At 47.0% G+C, this 17,849-nt stretch overlaps 1 protein-coding gene across 3 annotated transcripts in view; it reads right to left on the reverse strand.

Moving 5' to 3' along the window:
- Nucleotides 1-7,497: 7,497 nt before the first annotated feature.
- The window catches only part of TMC6 (transmembrane channel like 6), a 229,636-nt gene continuing 219,284 nt past the window's right edge, over nucleotides 7,498-17,849 (reverse strand). For all 3 annotated transcript variants that reach the window (XM_078653859.1, XM_078653858.1, XM_078653860.1), the window contains exons 18-22: nucleotides 15,884-16,017; nucleotides 15,608-15,784; nucleotides 15,178-15,256; nucleotides 9,886-9,984; nucleotides 7,498-8,355 (exon numbers count right to left, since the gene is read on the reverse strand). In XM_078653859.1, the coding sequence (XP_078509985.1) occupies nucleotides 8,350-8,355; nucleotides 9,886-9,984; nucleotides 15,178-15,256; nucleotides 15,608-15,784; nucleotides 15,884-16,017 (495 nt within the window). In that variant the 3' untranslated portion in view covers nucleotides 7,498-8,349. The remainder of the gene's footprint in view (nucleotides 8,356-9,885; nucleotides 9,985-15,177; nucleotides 15,257-15,607; nucleotides 15,785-15,883; nucleotides 16,018-17,849) is intronic.

Genomic DNA, 17,849 nt, shown 5'->3' on the forward strand with positions numbered 1-17,849 from the left:
ATATGCAGCTGCTGACAGCTCAGATACTGGCGCCTTTAATAATACACTGTGTCGGCATGATTGAACACTCTTGAAGAACATTTGTATGCTGAGAGCTTGTGCTGAACTCGATGTGATTCACTCCTGCTAAACTCTGAGTTATGGGGTCGCCTATGCAAGCCTAAGAGACCTTCTGCTGTTATAAAATAACCTACTAGCAAGGGAGGGTGAAATACAGGTATATATTTAACCTGTTTGCATTTAGCATTATAACATGCTTTCTCCCTTTGTATTTTATGGATTAGTAACTATGCTGACAATCTTATTTTTTATCATATGTCTGCTTGTATTAGCTAAGATGCTGAACCTGAGATCGCGACGTTGAAATAAATAATTTAAACTTGCTCGTGTCTCCCTTTACTTCCTGTTCTGGACTGGTATGAGAGTATAACGAAAGAGTGCTCATGTTTCCCACCTTACCTGAGGTCCTAAGTCGCATGTTCTGGGTTGTCTAATCATTGGTGACTTTGCTATAGGACAAAGAGCTAATGTGACACTGATGCTAGTCTGGTAGGGGATTTTGGGTTCTAAGGTGAGTTTTGGTACATCCTAATTTACTGAGGTCCTGAGTCTCTGTGCACAGTTCTGTGACTGAGCAGAATCCATACAACAAAAGTAATAGATCACTGGACAACAGACCAAGATTAAAAATAACAACTTTACCAACAACAAAGGAGGAAATAAAGGGTAGCTTCTTCCAAACCGATAAAAAATGCTTCCCAAAGAGCAGTGACACTACCTTGCTTAGAGAAAGCTATTATTTTAAAGCTTTGCCTACAAATGCTTCCTTTCCAATGTAAATCAATAATTAATAAGGAAAGACGCAGATTTCAGTTGCCACAAAGGCAGATACATTCCATTAGGTACAAAGAAACAAACAGCATTCAAAAGTGCACAGATGCTACCTTGCTGAAAGAAAGCAAAGTAGCTAAAAGTTTTGTCTACACACACACACACCATTGCATAAAGAACAATTGATGGACAGAATACAGAACAATGTCATACATTCACCCCAGTACAGAGATCTGGGCCTAAATTCATCGTTTTTTTGCTCACCATGCCATTCCAGTTTGGACCCAGCCATATGCAAATCAGTCTTGACCTTGAACCCAATGGGAACAGTCCAGCCCGAGCTACCAGGCCAGGTCCTCCTTGGACTGGAAACAAGCATTCTAGGACCAGTTCCTTGCCAGAAAAGCCCATGTGCGAGCGTGCGTGCATGCGCAGTTTTCTCAAGGTTTATCCAGACGGTGAGGTGGAGGGCAGCCCGGGGATGCTACAGTGCAGGTAAGTGGTTTTAATTTACTTTAAGTAATGTAGAATTACTTGTTAATATAGGGTGGGTGGAGGCGGGTGGCGTAGCGGAGTTCCACGGAGTTTGTTCACCACTCCGTGGACCTCCGCTTACCCCCGCTATGCCCACTACTCCCAGGGTTACTCCTTTGGCAACATATGGTCCTGCACCCTGCAACATGGCTAGGGAAAGGATATGGCTCAGCCGAGAGAAATGCCAACTGAGAAGCTAGGGATCCGTGTATGAGTATGGTGTCGGTTTAACACTGAGTGCATGGATAGGTGCGCTATATAAATAAAAGCGACTAATTTAAAATAACATAAGAATTCAAAAGTAATCTTGGGCACGCAATGTGATGGAAGGGGGTGGGGGTAGCCTGCATAAAAGAAAAACAGCAGTGGCCTCCTGTAGTCCGGTGATGTCTCTCCCCTTTTCCAACAGATAGAAAGCCAAGGACACGGTCTAGTGTATGACGATAATGTCAACACGCTAACCCAAGAACGGATTGAATTAACAGCCCAGGCAAAGGTACAGGAGGCCTGTCTGACCCCGCCCAATGCATGAAGGAGGATCCAGAGAGCGGGCCGGAAGCGGAGAATAACGAGAAACACTGAAACACAAGAGGACGCAGATGACCCAGCCGACAGAGACGGAGCAGAACCATCGGGAGAGGAAGGAAGCGTGGAGGACAGAAGGACCAATGGACCATCGGGTAGCAGCTTAGCACAGAGAATTACCCCTGGACACTACCTACAAGCCAAGTCGTCCAGGTAAACAGGTGGACGCAGCGGCACCCTCAGTCCCGGAAGCTTCAGCCACAGGCAAGTCTCATGGGCTGGGGGCGACACTCATAAGGAGGTTGTGAGAGGGATTAAGTGGGTAGCGAGCACATGCATAACAAGCATTTACAATGCTATAGGTCTCGCATTTGCGAGTTTTAAAAAGTTTAAAAAAGAAAGAACGCAGTGTCCCTGAAGCGGGTGCCGCGCTCCGAATGAAAGTTAAAATATAAATAAACAAACAGAGCGCGGTGTCCCTGAAGCGGGCACCACGCTCAACTTCAAACTTGGTGGTGGGGCGCTAAGTGATTTGCATCCAGCACCGTATCGAGCGAGCTTAGCGAGCGAGCCCGAACCCAAAAAGGGGGATTGGGGGGGTTACCCCCCCCCAGAACATTTTGAAGAAAATGAAGAAAAATCGTGCATTTTCAAGCAAATTTGAGAAAGCAGGAAGGTTAATAAAGCAATTGTGAAAGTGCAGTTATTACATTAATAGATGGCATAACATAGGTAGCTGCTTATTCAGTATAACCATAGAGCTTCATACATTCCGTCCTATTATGCTCAGGTGCTGAATTCAGACTATAAGACTTTCATGGAAATCTCAGCTTTTGTGCTGCCCATTGAGATCTCATTCTAAACACACACACATTTTATAATATACACACACACACACTCCCCATGGTGTTGCTGTAGACAACTGTTTCATGCGGACTTAAAAGCTAGATGCAGCAGTAGAGCACAGCAACTTTACCATCTATACTTGCCGGAACTTTGCACGTTTCTCAGATGTTATAACAAACCAGGAATACAAATTCAGCCTAACCCCCAGACCACAAGCCACAAGGCTTCTCCAGGTTGTGCCTAGACCTCATGTTAACAAAATCCATAGCAAAGAGGTCTTAAAAAGACCAGCTTGGTGCTCTTTGGAAAGTACGAAAGGTCATGTGTGCATTGTCACATGTCCAGCTCTCAAAACATAAATATGTATTATCGGGCCCACGCTCTGTCACTGCAGGTGCCTGGTATGCAAAGTGTGCACTGCACAGAGGTCCTCCTACAAACGCAACGGAAGGGTATGTCCAGTGATGATTGGTACACAGCTGTCATTGTGTTAGTCTAAAGCTGCATGCCCACCTGCTGTTTAAGACGTCATAAGATTATGAAATTTGAAAGGATCATGTCAGAGTAGGGCCGCACCATCACAGTGGAAGGACAACATGTCACACATTTCACACTACATATCCAAATTTGAAGACAGCACTTCCACAGTCCAAGGCTGTCTGTGATGCTCAAAACAACTCTTCTGGAAAGAACTGAAAACTCACACTTTCAGGGTGTGCTAAAAAATGATCAATCCACTTATATCATCTATTTTCATGAATTGGGGTTGTACTGCTGTTTCCGGTCCTCTAGTAGCAGGCGAGATGCTCCATCGGCCATGTGGCTATGTCCACGCTATGCAAACATCATTTATCATTTATGTACGTTCCTTAAAAAATACCAAATGTGTTCTTACACTAAGTTGTTAACAAATTAGGCATTCTTAACAAATATGCCAAGTAGCTTGTCAAAAGACTACAAAAGCACAGTTTCCGGAAAGGCGACAGGTAAAACGTTATAAAGCCGCTGCACCCTCTGCCCCCCTCAGGCAGTGCACTGCCCAGTGTATTTTTCACATGGCTCAGTAGGGCCTAGAGTGCACCCTCGTATGCAGCACCGCCCAGTCAGCCTACGTGTAAAGAACAAGAATTCAACGTGAGCTTCCCTCCCAAAAAATGGACAGTCTCAGACATAGTAGCCCCCCTCTCCCCCTCCCGTTCAGAAGTACCTTGGTTGGTTCATACTTGTTGGCGCATCAGTGGCCACGCTGGCGCTTAATACAACAACAACAACATGCCTTTGAAAGGCAGGTGAGGCTGGGCAGAGACACTCGTGTTCAGCTCTGCCTGACATGGGGCCGGCTGACTCGAACTTTCACCTGCTCAAAATGTCTTTCAATCGGTCTATGCGAGAGTCGAGACATTTCCTAAATGTGTAACGCACGCACGTAACGTTACTTTTAAGGAAACCTATTCACAGCACGGCAGCAACATTTACACTAAAACAACACGTTACTTCCCCTCAAACTGAAGAAAACCTCACACACACCTCTCAGTGCAGCAGAGTGGACAGAGGGGTGACTTTTTAACTGTCTGAGGCTTATACGGTCGGTAACTGGTAACACCCTCCCGCCGAGAGTCCCGACCCTACCTCTTAACATGCTTCCGCTCTCCACTCCCTGCCATACTTCTTCCGTGTTATGCTTCCTTCTGCCAGCCCCCCCCAATTAATAGCCTCTTGCCCGCCTCCCTCCATAAAATGATGTTTCCCGCCTCATTCTCCTTCACTCCCCCCCCCTCTCCAGCTTCCTGCCAAGCTCCACCACCCCCCCCCCCAATACCCCACAAGGATCATGATTCCTCCCGCCAGCCCCCACCTGCTTTACTTCATCCATTCCCGATCCTGCCTCGTCGTCTTGTATCTTCTTTACCAAATTTGATCATTTCTTTTTTACCAACTTAGGTCAGGACAATGTTCCACCCTCCTTCACGTCCTCCCTCTGTTCATTCCCCCTCACCTCTGCCGTGCCTCCGCTCAGTCCTCTCTCTACCATACTTTACCCTTCATTCATTTCCATTCTTTCTGTCACCATTTCTCTCCCCATCCCCGCTCTCAGCCCTTCTTCCTCACACGCCCCCTCCCTATCACGTTGTCACATTCCATCACTACTCGGCTCGGCTCCTCAAGACAAACAGCCTAGCCCTGCCCTAGGCCTCTCTGGCTGCAGCACAAGGCCCAGCGTGGCAGCGACGTCGTTCTCGAGTTCAGATTATATTAGATAGAAGAACAACAAACAACAACTTAGTCTACTTATACTCTATATCAATCAGAATACAATATACTCACTAAAAAAAGAGACTCAGACACTAGTGCTGAACTACTGAAGTTGAAGTAGTGGTCACTTCACTGTGATGACGACGGGTCGCTACTGGAGAGCACAGGCTGGCTGATGCACACACCACACGAGGTGAGAGTCAGACAGAGTATAGACTGAGAACAACAGGATCAACGTCAGCAGCGCCGCGCACCTCGTAATGGCCAATCACTGCATGACTCAATGAAGTCAGACATAGTGATTGGCCATTATTAGCGCGGCATCCAATAATGGATTGCCCTGCCCTGCTGCGCCGGTGACCGGCCAATCCTGGCACTGCATGCAGCGCCAGGATTGGCTAGGGGGGCACACTGAGTGCTCGCCCTGTCGCCCTTTCTATCGCCGAGGGCTGTCGCCTGGTTAAACCCAGCACCCCCCTGGCCACTCGCTATCAGGAGAACTACAATGCGCATGCTTGGGCTAGTTTCAGCCCCAAGCTTTACTTGCGCGCTAGAGCCTCTGTACACCTCTGCTGCTGCAGCTGAGTGACGTGGACTGTCACTCAACTCAAGCTGCACAGCAGTCCCGCCCCCCTGCGCGCAGAGCACTCCCCCGACTCCCGGATACGCCGGGTGCTGCCCGGATTCCATTCCTGACGGCGTTCGTGTGATTCGAATAAAAGTAAATTACACAAATTATAATTTCCTTGCAGCCGCGGGTCCATGGGCTAGTGGGGCTACGCCCCTACGCCCCAATGGATGCATCGCGGCTGAACAAATGGAGATAAGGCGGGACTAACAAGCCTCATAATGAATCGGAAGCCAGAGTTTACCAAGGACAATGACACAAGCCATTTACAAATATGGGAGATTGGGCGGGGCTTCCACAGCATACTCTTTTACAGCATGCCTCGCAGAGCGAGGAGTGCATGCGAGCTGCCGCTAGACTCGGCCTAAAAATCAGACACTGAACAGTTCTCGTCTGGTAAGCGGGTTGAAAAGAGCACTTATTTGTTTTTAGAATACACTGGTGTATGGTGAAGGAAGATTAAATAAAATGCATAGAAATACTGGCAGTTGTTTTACATCTTGCTTTTGAGGATCGCGCAAAGAAAGCCTGTTGACCTGGAGGAGGTGAGAACCAAGCACTGGTTGAAGACCGCCAAAGGTCGATGGGAACATACTGGATGGGAGTTGAAAGACACAAGGAGGGACAGCCTTGAACTTTCAGGCAAGCCTGTACGGAAGGAATGTATGGAAAGGGGAATTGAAAGGCATAAGGAAAAATTGCCTTTAATCTTCACATAACCCCTACAATAAAGGAATGTTAACCTTGAGCACTGTTGTGTGTCAGCCTGTCCTTCATTAACGCCAAATGTACACCTCCAAGGGATGGTGGGGGCCTGTGAGCAGTGTTGTGGGAATGGTGAGGGGGAAGCACACTGCAAGCAACTGAAACGACCAAAGTTAATCATTGAAAAAGTAAAAAGAACAGTTAACGAGCAAAGAGACAGGCCAACTAAGCATAAATATTCTGAACAGTAAGAATACAAGTAATAGGGCCAGTCCTCATGGGAGGTTATAAAATTCCAAAAGAAGGACTTATAAGTGTATTGACCAATGAAAAGCCAGCATTTCTAAAGGACAGCAAGAGGAACCAATGAAAAATATGGGTGTTTTTTCAAGCCTATTTCCTATATTCCGCATGTCGAGAAGAGACAACGCATTTGCTGCCTAGGCAGGACCTAAAAAATAGGAAACTTCAAGACACACGCACACCACTCAGAACTGGTCCACAGCTGACACGCAATGTCCATTTAGAGTAGTGTCAACTTATTCATGAACATTCATTGTGTAACAGTATCCCAGAGATATATCTAGCACAAAAGGAGCCGAGTAATGATCCGGCAAGGGCCTTTAGACCAAATTAGTTCTAGGAGGGCCGGATCCTTGTCAATTTTTTATGAACTCCAAACAATAAATTTACATACATTTTAAAAGTAACTAATTTACATAGTTGGATAAGTGTGAAAATGTGGCATGGATTGTGCTCTCCTAGACCAAAAGTTTGACACCAGTGCTTTAGCCTATCCTTACTCTTTTGTCCGTCTGCACCACCTTATTCATCTGTCGCTTTCCTCTCTTGTGCCATATTCAGCGCTGTGTATAGTTCCATGAACTGCAGTTTGCGCATGCTCAGTATTTCTGCAGTGGAGCACAGTAATTTGAGTTTATTGCTGAGTAGACCTTTACATGACAATATGCCTGAATATAATGCTAGTAATCATAAAGTCTCGCGGCCAGATATCAGGTGCTTTGCCGACACCCCCTCCAGTCTTACTTGCCAAAAACAGATTATGAAGGGCTTTTCCAGTCAACTGATGCATTCTGACTGGAAAAGCCCTTCATAATGGACAACTAAATCCCTCGGTGTATTTTCGAACCAGGATCGGCTGAAATGATGATATGTTTTATTCATCAAATTAGGACGTATTTTTATTTAAACAGTAAAAAAAAAAAACACTCTGTATATGCAAAATATAAAAGGTATTTGTAACACTGATTGCACACTCCTCCCATGAGATTACATTAAAGGAGAAATGGCTGACACCAGGGTGTGTCCCAGAGCAGTTGGTCCAACAGTTCTCCAGACACTGACCCCGCCTGCAGTAAGTGCAAGTCTGAGAAAGAAAGAAGTATGGACAGCAGTACACTGTGAGAGAGACAGTCCATCATAAGTCAGCGATCAGAGGTGAGCAGGGAGAATGTCAGCATGGGCTGTGCTAATCCCAGTATGCCCTGCAGCATAATGTCAGTCATTGGAAAAGAATCACTGTTGATTGCATTCTGTAGCTTGGATACAAAGTGTTGGCAAGATCCTAGTACCGCCATAACCTCCGCCATAGCCAGTCAGATGTGCCAAGCACACTACTCTCTTCCAGGGCTTATGCCAGTGTGTCATCTTAAGGTTTCTACCCATTTCCAGTGCATGAACTAGTGGAGTACCCCTGTATGCTACTCATGTCCTGGGGTAACCTGAAGGGTTTTGTCAAAGATGTTACCGACCTCTAAGGCATGATATACTAAAGATGCATCCCATATCCCGGATGTGAGCCAGTAGTTGAGCGGTGCCCAAGATGATTGACATGGCATTTCCAGAATGCTACCCATCTCATATAGAAAGCCAGCGAGGATGCCCCCGCCTCCTGCTTGTTAAGGGCCTGTTTGGAATACTGCCCATCTCTTGGGTCTAATATAAATCACACAGGTCAAAAAAGAGCACGTGGGATTTGATATCCTTGCCTTCTCAATGCATGTTGTTCATTCCTGAGGAGAAAAAAGAAAATGCCTTTAATTCAGACTCAAGCGCATTTTATGTTTCTCAATAGTTTATCACGAGGAATACTGCTGAAGGCCCCCAAACCACAACAAAATAAGAAAACCACATATCAGTCTACCAAGACCAGCCTGCTGACACCCTCTGAGTTTTACTGTGTGGTAGGAAAAAAGTGACTTCAAGGGCAACAACCATACATTGTGTAACATTTTCCCTTCACCGTTCTCATTTTGGGACCTTTGTTTTATCTTTTGTGCGGACAATGCCCTTCCCTCCTGCATCCTCAGTCTACCACCTCATAAATGTCATCAAGTGCACCTCATGTCTCACCATTAGGATCTATTGATGCCCTGCTCCCATCTCAACCTTTAACACTGCCTCAATGCGCTGCCCCTTGTGTAGGTCCTTCAGGAACCAATTTTAGTTTTGTGGCATGAGTAAAAGTCAGAACAGTATACAAGACCAGTGTATTTAGCGTGCTCATTTGTACATCTCCCCTCACTGTATGGTTGGGTTTGAACTGTCTCAGAAATTTGTAGAAATCACACAATCCAAGAAAGTGGACATTTGTACCAAAATATATTTTTTGCCCCTTTTCCGATGAGGTAAAAAGGTATGTTCAGCTCTTGCTTTCAGGGTTACCTTTTGAAGCAGCACAGATCTCCGGGACACTATTGAATTGACCAATCCCATATACCAATAGCAATACAGAGAAATGCGCTTTGTACTGCACGCCCCTCACTGACCATTTCAAACGACAGCAGATCAGAGGATTATAGAACCGTTTTCAAAGGTATAAAACGTATGTCCTGCACTACAAAATAAAGGTGGGAGCTTCCATTAAAATAGTCTATTCCTCCTCCCATCTGTTTTAAAGCCAAGCTATAAAGCCGTATTTCAGAGAGAAAAGGGTTGCCTGATGCCACTAATGACCTGCGGTGGGCTCAGGCTTCAGATCAAAAATCCATGTGTCTACAAGGCAAATTATGCTAAATCTGTCACTTGGTATTTTTCTGTATATATTTATGTACTTACTGCAGTTTGTGCCGGCATCTTGAGTGTCTATTTTTAAGGAAACTACTGGGATTGCCATTTATATTCAAATGGGGTTTGACTGCTCTACTGGTGCAATATAGAAAGGGTGTTTTCAGAGTAGACAACACTGAATCTCAGTTCGTTGACCAGGAGGTGCAAAATGAGGAGATATGGAACGGTCTGAATTCCCTGCCAGTTCTGTGAGACTAAAGACCCGCGCCACAATTTCAGTGTAACCAGGCTTTCTTCATGTTTCAACCCTCCTCATACTGTGCCTCATGAGGCTCTTCTGGAGTCTCCCTCCTTCACTACTGCCTAACCAGGTTCTCTTGATGCCTCCTCTTCACACAGCACTGGTCTCACCATGCTCTCTTGAGCCATCACACTTGCATGCAGTGCTTCGCCATGCTCTCTAAACACCACCCCTTCCCCTTCACACTGTTCCTCAGACTTTCTGGCACACACACTGCCACACTATTCCTCACCATGCTGTCTTGACGCTTCATGCCCCGCTGCAGTTTGCTCTTCCTCTTACTGTAGATAACATGGAGTTTGCTGATGAGGAACTTCTTGTCCTCCCCTTCCTGTAAGAGCACAGAGTAGAACATTTAAAAGCAGAGAAGAGCATGCTGGGAGATGGACGCTTTCCTTAATAGAGAACACAAGACACAGTGAAACCCTCAAGCTGAGAAGCCCTGGAAGAAGGGGACTTGTTCTTGGACCGCCTTCATGTTCTGCACAAAGTACTGTGCCTGATCCACAGACAAAGCAGATAATCTACACGCATAGATTACACATACATATTTTCTGGGACTCACCAAAGTTTTCAGGAATCTACATGGAAAGATGCGCCAGGTGCAGCTTCCATGAAGATTTTGTGGAAAGCCAGACTTTCCCATTGGTATCCTACTCTGGCTGCACAGAGCTTTTCATAGCAGAGAACTCCACAGAGAGCAGGTAGAATACACTGTGCAGATGCTCCACTTTCTCCATGGGACTTTTTTCCCTGTGGAGAAACTGATTCCCCTACACTGCCACCAAATCTAGGAGTGATTCACTCCCTTTCCTCCCTGGAAAGGGATATATGCCAGCAGTGTACTGGAGTAGGGCAACACCTTTCCAGGCTTGAAAGAGGAATAACAGGAGACTGTGAATGCCCAAGCTGAGTGTGGGTTTTTCTAAACTTCTAATGCTAACCACGTCTTCGAATGCCAAGGAAGGCAGATACTTGCATCCCTTGAGTAGGGTTACAGGTGTAGGTAACGCTGGATCTATAAACTGACTTACATCAGCCATGAAAAAGAGAAATTCGATCTTTAGCTTAACGTTTACAATCATATTTACCTTTGTGAAGAATGCCATCCCACTCTTTAGCAGCCTGTCTCTAGTTCCCTCACACATTGTAAAGCTATTCTTAACACTGCAACAGTGAATGAAATTGTGACTTTTGGACCAGTTTGCTGCGTGATGAAGTACCACTCAACCTCAGCTAAATATTATTAAAGATCCTCAATCTCAAGGGGAATGGAATGGTGGTATTCTGATCCACATGTAGGGAAGCAAGTATTCCAGCCCTTAACACAGTATGAGACCCTCAATCTCAAGGGAATGGAAGGGTGATACTCTGATCCACATGTAGGGGAGCAGGTATTCCTGCCCTAAGCATAGCATAGGCTCTTATAATATCCGAACTGAAATGCCAAATACAAAGTGAAAACTAAATATTGATAGTATGCATAGATGAGTCAATGCTCAAAAGTGCTGTGAGCTCTTGCGGCAGACCCTCTTACTGAGCCCCAATATCTACTACCTCTCCATTATGTCATGCCTGGTACAGAAGAACAATAACTTTGGAGTGTTTCTTTCTCCAGGGGATGTAGGCTTCTATGGTTAGAGCCTAATGGGCAGCGCTACGCCTACTCCCTTTCAGGAAAGGAAAAAAGGAACAAACTCCAGGATGGGAGTCAGAACCCAACTGACACCAATCAATCAATCAATCAGAAAATTTTAAAGCATGCTACTTACCCGTGAGGGTCTCAAGGCGCTGTGTGTGTGTGGGGGGGGGGAGTGAGGGGGGCTGCTACTGCTCGAATAGCCATGTCTTGAGGATTTTTCTGACAGTTAGCAGGTCTTGGGTCTGCCATAAGAGGATGGGGAGGGTGTTCCAGGTCTTGGCGACGAGGTGGGAGAACGATCTGCCGCCGGAGGTTGCTCTTTGGATGTGGGGGACGGTTGCGAGGGCGGCAGAGCGGAGGTGGTGGTTGGGGGTGTAGAAGCTGTGCCGGCTGTTTTGGTGTGCTGGTCCGGTGTTGTGGAGTGCCTTGTGTGCGTGGGTGAGGAGCTTGAAGGTGATCCTCTTGTTGACGGGGAGCCAGTGCAGGTCTCTCAGGTGGGGGTGATGTGGCTGTGGCGAGGGATGTAGAGGATCAGGCGTGCAGAGGCATTTTGAATGCGTTGAAGTCGTTTCAGGAGTTTGGTCGAGGCTCCTTCGTAGAGGGCGTTTCCATAGTCCAGCCAACTGCTGACGAGGGACTGGGTGACCTTTCTTCTTGTTTCAGTGGGGATCCACCTGTAGATCTTGCAGAGCATGTTGAAGCCGGACGACGAGACGGCGGTGACCTGCTTTGTCATGGAGAGAGTAGAGTCGAGGATGAACCCCAGGTTGCGTGCGTGGACGGTGGGTGTAAGAGCTGTTCCCAGTGCAGTCGGCCACCATGAGTCGTCCCAGGCCGAGGGGGTGGAGCTGAGGATGAGGACTTCCATCTTGTCTGAGTTTAGCTTCAGTCGGCTGTTCTTCATCCACTCGGCGACGGCTTTCATCCCTTCATGGAGGTTGGTTTTGGCGGTGAGGGGGACCTTGGTGAGGGAGAGGATCAGCTGTGTGTCGTCGGCGTAGGGGATGATGTTGAGGTCGTGCAGTCGGGTGAAGTGGGCGAGCGGTGCCTCGTAGATGTTGAACAATGTCGGGCTGAGGGATGAGCCCTGGGGTATGCCGCAGATCTCGGTGGCTTCGGAGCGGAAGGGGGGAGGCGGAAGCCCTGGGTTTTGCCGGAGAGGAAGGAGGAGGTCCAGTCAAGAGCCTGGTCTCAGATCCCAGCGTCATGGAGGGGTGTGCTTAGGGTGCAGGGGCAGATGGTGTCGAAGGCGGCTGACAGGTCCAGGAGGATGAGGGCCGCGATTTCTCCACTGTCCAGCAGGGCCCTGATGTCATTGGTGGCGGCGATGAGGGCAGTTTCGGTGCTGTGGTTGCTGCGGAAACCGAACTCTGAACGGTCCAGGATGCTGTTCTCCTCGAGGTAGCGGGTCAGTTGTCTGTTGACGGCATTTTCGATGACCTTCACCGGGAACGGGAGCAGGGAGATGGGCCGGAAGTTCTTGAGGTCCTTGGGGTCAGCATTGGGTTTTTGAGTAAGGCGTTGATCTCCGCGTGCTTCCAGCTCTACGGGAAGGTCGCTGTCTCGAAGGAGATGTTGATGGTTTTCCGGAGATGGGGTGTGATGGTGGTGCAGGCTATGTTGAAGATGTGGTATGGGCATGGATCTGAAGGAGATCCGGAGTGGATGGTGTTCATGATTTAGATGGTGTCGTCGTCGTTTATGTTGGCCCAGGAGAGCAGGGGGTTGGTGCGGATGGTGGCCGTGGGGACGGAGGTCTCAGTGATTGTCAGGGCGGTCGTGGCGTTGAAGCTGTCGTGGATGTCTGCGATCTTGAGATAGAAGAAGGTGGCAAGGGAGTCGCACAGGTCTTGCAAGGGTGGGATGCCGTTGGTGTTGGAGCTGGTGTTGGAGAGTTTCTTCATGATGTTGAAGAGCTCTATGCGGTTTTGTGCGTTGTTGTCTAGGCGGTCTTTGACGGAGGCTCTTTTGGCGGATCTGATGAGGTGATGGTGTCTGTAGGTGGCGTTCTTGTGGGCTGCATGGCTGTCCGGTGTCTGTTTGCGGTGCCATTTCTTCTGTAACTTACGACAGGTTTACTTGGAGGCCTGGAGGTCCTCGGTGAACTAGCTGGCTTTCTTGCTGGTGTGTCTAATGGGGCGAGGGTGTTGGAGCAGTCGTCGATCCATTGTCTGAGGTTGCAGGCGGCGGTGTCGGGGTCGGTGGGTGAGCTTCGGGCGAAGGTGGTGGTTAGCTGGTCTTCGGTGACTTTGCTCCAGCAGCGCCGGGGGATCTGTTGTGTGTGGTGGTGGGTGGTGGTTTCCGGAAGGTGAAGTGTATGCAGCGATGGTCGTTCCAGTGGATTTCGGTGGTTTGGCTGAAGGAGACGTGGGCGCTTGCGGAGAAGATGGGGTCAAGTGTGTGGCGGCAGAGTGGATGGGTGCTGTGACGAGTTACCTGAGTCCGAGGTTGGCAAGGTGGTCGATCAGGGTGGTGGAGTTGGTGTCATCGTTATTCTCGAGGTGGAAGTTATGGTCCTCGAGGAGGATGTAGTTTGTGCAGGCAAGGGCGTGTGTACTGACGAAGTCGGTGATGGAGTCGCTGAACTGTGGTCGGGGTCCGGGGGGTCTGTAGACAAGGGTTCCTTTGAGGGTGGTGTTGGGATCGGTGTGGATCCGGAAGTGCAGGTGTTCGGCGGTGCTGAGGGTGTCGTCGGTGTTGGTCGAAACTCTGAGGGTGTTCCTGTGGATGATGGTGATTCCTCCTCCTTTTCCGTTGGTGCAGTCCCTGCAGGTGATCTTGTAGCCGTCCGGGATGGCTGTTGCGATGTCGGTGCCGAGGAGGGGTTCAGCCAGGTCGCCGTCAGGAAGGCGACATCTGGGGAGGTTGAGTTGCAGGAGAAGGGTCCTTTGGTGCGCTTCGGGGTTGCCAGGAAGCACTTGTGTGCTCGTCCGGTGTTGAGTGCATGGAGGATGTTGGCGTCGTAGCGGAGACGGGCGTTGTGGCGTTCGCGGAGGCCAGGGGGTCTGGCGCTGGGCGCGGTCTAGGCACGGACGGGCGCAGACGGGCTTTCCTTAGGCGCACCAGCGGCACGCGGCCGCACACTGGCCGCCATATAGGGGGAAGTGCGAGGGGTGGTCAGCTGGGAGTGGGGAAGTGAATGGCCGAGCAGGGGGGCAGGGCCGCAGGGGACGCAGCGGCAGGAAAACGGAGGGTAGAGTGGGATACAGAAGCAAGAAAGGGGGTACAACAAAACAATAGTGCATAAACAGTGAAAAAGAATAGAAAAACAGGAGAAAACCAACTATTAGCAGTGCAGGGGCAGAGGCACAATTACAGCAGACTGACAAAACAAGGGGCAGAACAAGCGCAGAGAGCGTACGGCCTTAACCCTCAGACCAGTGGCAGTAGCGGGCTCGGGGGCAGCGACATACAGGTGGTTCTGTGCGGCGTGGGGAGCGACGTGCCTGAGGGCACAGAGTCTAAATTTGTAAGGACTTTAACCAGATTTTCTGTCTTGGTGCACGTGAAAGGTATTGTGTGATTAATTTTGGATGTGCATTTTCTGTAGTCACTTTCTTTGTAATTATTCAATGGGGTTATATAAACACTAATTTCTACATAATCCAGTATTTCGTTTTTAATCCTGTGAGTAGATCCTGAATCAGGAAGAAAAATATTTAGTTGCTAAGAATGCTGGTACCTATGATTGAGGAAGCATGGTGCAAATTGTTTTCTCATTCACAAGGGGTGGAGTGGTTCATGCCTTGAAGCCACAAAGCTCACAAAAAAGATCTAGGTCTATTATGCAGGGCCTTAACAAGATTATTGTGTCCTACTCTCTCTACCCAGATCACTAATTTAGCAATGCAGTGAGACTCCCATGGTAGCATTCCTACTCACATTAGCGATCTGCTCCTTGAGTAGACAGATTATCTTCCGCTGCCCGTTAACCACCTGGATGTGAAAGTAGATGACGGCTCTGAAAATATAAACTTTCATTGTTAGCGGGTGTTACACGGCATCATCGGGCAAGAAGAAAGCTTACTGGCCTCCCATTCACTGCCTCTCCCTACAACTACTGGAATGAGCGGAGTAAACACTCTTGTACTTGTTCATTTTCTTCACCTGTTCTCCTCCTTGTTCACCTCTTACCCCCGCACATACTCTCAGCCTCATCCATCACACAAGATTTACAGCTGAGCTCCAGCTGCTAGGAAGATGAAGAATGTTTGCTCCTCATCTTTTGCCCAATCTCCTAGCCTATTGTGACTTCAAGACTATATCTCCCCTTAGACTCTCAAACAAACCGCCTTCGTCACTCTAAACTCACAGCAGAGATCCAGCAGCCAGGAAGATGAAGAATGTATTCTCCACTAGGTAGCGGTGGATCCAGGTGAACCAAGCAAATTTGGGGTTCGATATCTCCAGTTGTCGAATCCAAATCTTCCCAGCCTCATAGATGGTTCCCAGAGTCTGGAAGGGGCCACATCTGTCCGACGGTTTTACACTGAGGTGGAAAGAGATCAGCATGGAAGGTTAATTGGCAGCGCTCCTCCCCAAAGGTCTACCAGAAGAAAGCTCAAAAAAGGCTTGATGTGCTACTTACGACCAAATGGTGTACGAGAGGAAGACCACAGCTCCCAGGAAGGATGGGAAGCAGAGCAGGGTGATGAAGACGGTGGTCATGTGGGAGGCCCGCCACGGCTTGCTGGGGGATTGGCAGTTCATCATCAGGCTAGTCTAAGAACAGAAAGGGTAACATCATTTATTTCACACATATAAGTGACAGATATAAGAAGTCGGCAATCTTTGAAGGATGGACAGTTTGGAACAATATATGGACATTACCAGGCTTATGGAAATTCAGCCAAGCTGGCACTAAACTCAGAATAAAGGAGACCCTAAGGCAACAATAGCCTACTACTAAACAAAAGTAACCCAATAGGAAAATCATATCAATTAATTTGAAATAAGTAATCCAAGCTAGAGAACATAGAAGCTCTAGCTAGACAGTAGGAGAAACACACCACTTACCATATTGTCTCTGCAATCATGCCAGGGAGTTTACACCATAGTGCAGCAGAATGGCACGAAGGGAACATTACTGAAGGGTTACTCATGCAACCAGCTCTTCATTTCTACCCAAACACAAGTCGTACAACAACCAGTGCATGCCAGTACTCCAACTACCTTCACAGCACACATTCAAATTAAAAACCTTTATTCGGTTTCCAGACACAAGAGAGAACAATAAAATCATACATAAAATCATACCATTAAAATACATTTCACATAATATTAATATATTTCTAACACTTTGATACTAAATCATCACATCCTTTTTGTCTAGTACTTGCTGTTTCTCAATTCTTAGACTAATATGATCAACTTCAATAAAGACATAAATAATCCGAGTAATATTTTATTTCGTTTTTCTTTTGTATACCTAAAATTAACTATATTTAGACTTTGTGAAAAAAGACGTCTTGTCAAATAACTTAAGAATCAAATTGCAAAGTCTTACTTAATTCAAGGGACATCTTAAGAAAATGTATTATTGCCACACATATAGTGAATTATACTATTTTTTGTAAATAAATAAAGGCAGGCCTCCATCGTCTAAAACTACGAATCAAATGCTTTAGACAACTGACTGGATTGCAGATATTTGTAAAATACGCACAAAAAAAGGATAAAGTGCATTGAGCTTCGCAAAGAGATACCACCACAGGGGCAGACTCTTGGGTCTGTAGACCAGCGACCCATTGTCGGACAAGCTACAAGTATATCGTATTAAGCTGAAACCTGGTCAGTAAAAAAAGGATCATATGATTTAGTCAATGATATAAGTTAAGGTTGTATGTTTGTAGCTGTAACAAACAATTCATGGTGTAACACAGTGACTTTACCATACTTAATACGATCGCTCTCCCAAATCCACAACAGCTCTTGTTTTGTTTTTCTTAAGTGATTTTGGAATCTTAGAAGAACCCCCCAGGGTTCATTTCGTTCATGGTTGTACCCATACTCTTGAGAATTTTTCTAAACCAAACCAGCCAGGGGATCTTCATGGCATTATCAAGAGCTAAACAATGTACAATTAATGCCCTGTTTAACTCAGTTTCTGTTTTGTTCCAGATTTTGTCAAAAGAGTAGAGAACGTGTTTTAATAATAACCTCCCAAAACAAGACAGCCAGTTCCTTGTGGATACTAGTAGTAGAAGTACATCTGGAAACGGCTACCAGTCTTATATCAAAGCTGTTCTCATTTGTTTTAAGGGGGATGAGAATCTGAATATCCGCAGATATCAGAGTCATATGTTGCTGCAAGACACATTTGCTTTAACAGATCGTGCATATGTCGTTAATTGGTTTAGTGCCCAATTTAGAAACAAATCTAAATACACCTTCAACATTCTTTTTCATGGCTTGCTCTTTTGGAATGATATGGCGTTTCCAATTCCCCGGGAGATCAATCAGCACACCAAGATACGAAAACGTGTCAACTTTAGGTATTACAGCAACATTAATCATACATTTACAGGGGTTAGGAGTTCCTTTCCCAAACACCT

This window comes from Lissotriton helveticus, chromosome 7 (genome assembly GCF_964261635.1).
Source record: "Lissotriton helveticus chromosome 7, aLisHel1.1, whole genome shotgun sequence".
In the NCBI taxonomy this organism is placed as follows: domain Eukaryota; kingdom Metazoa; phylum Chordata; class Amphibia; order Caudata; family Salamandridae; genus Lissotriton; species Lissotriton helveticus.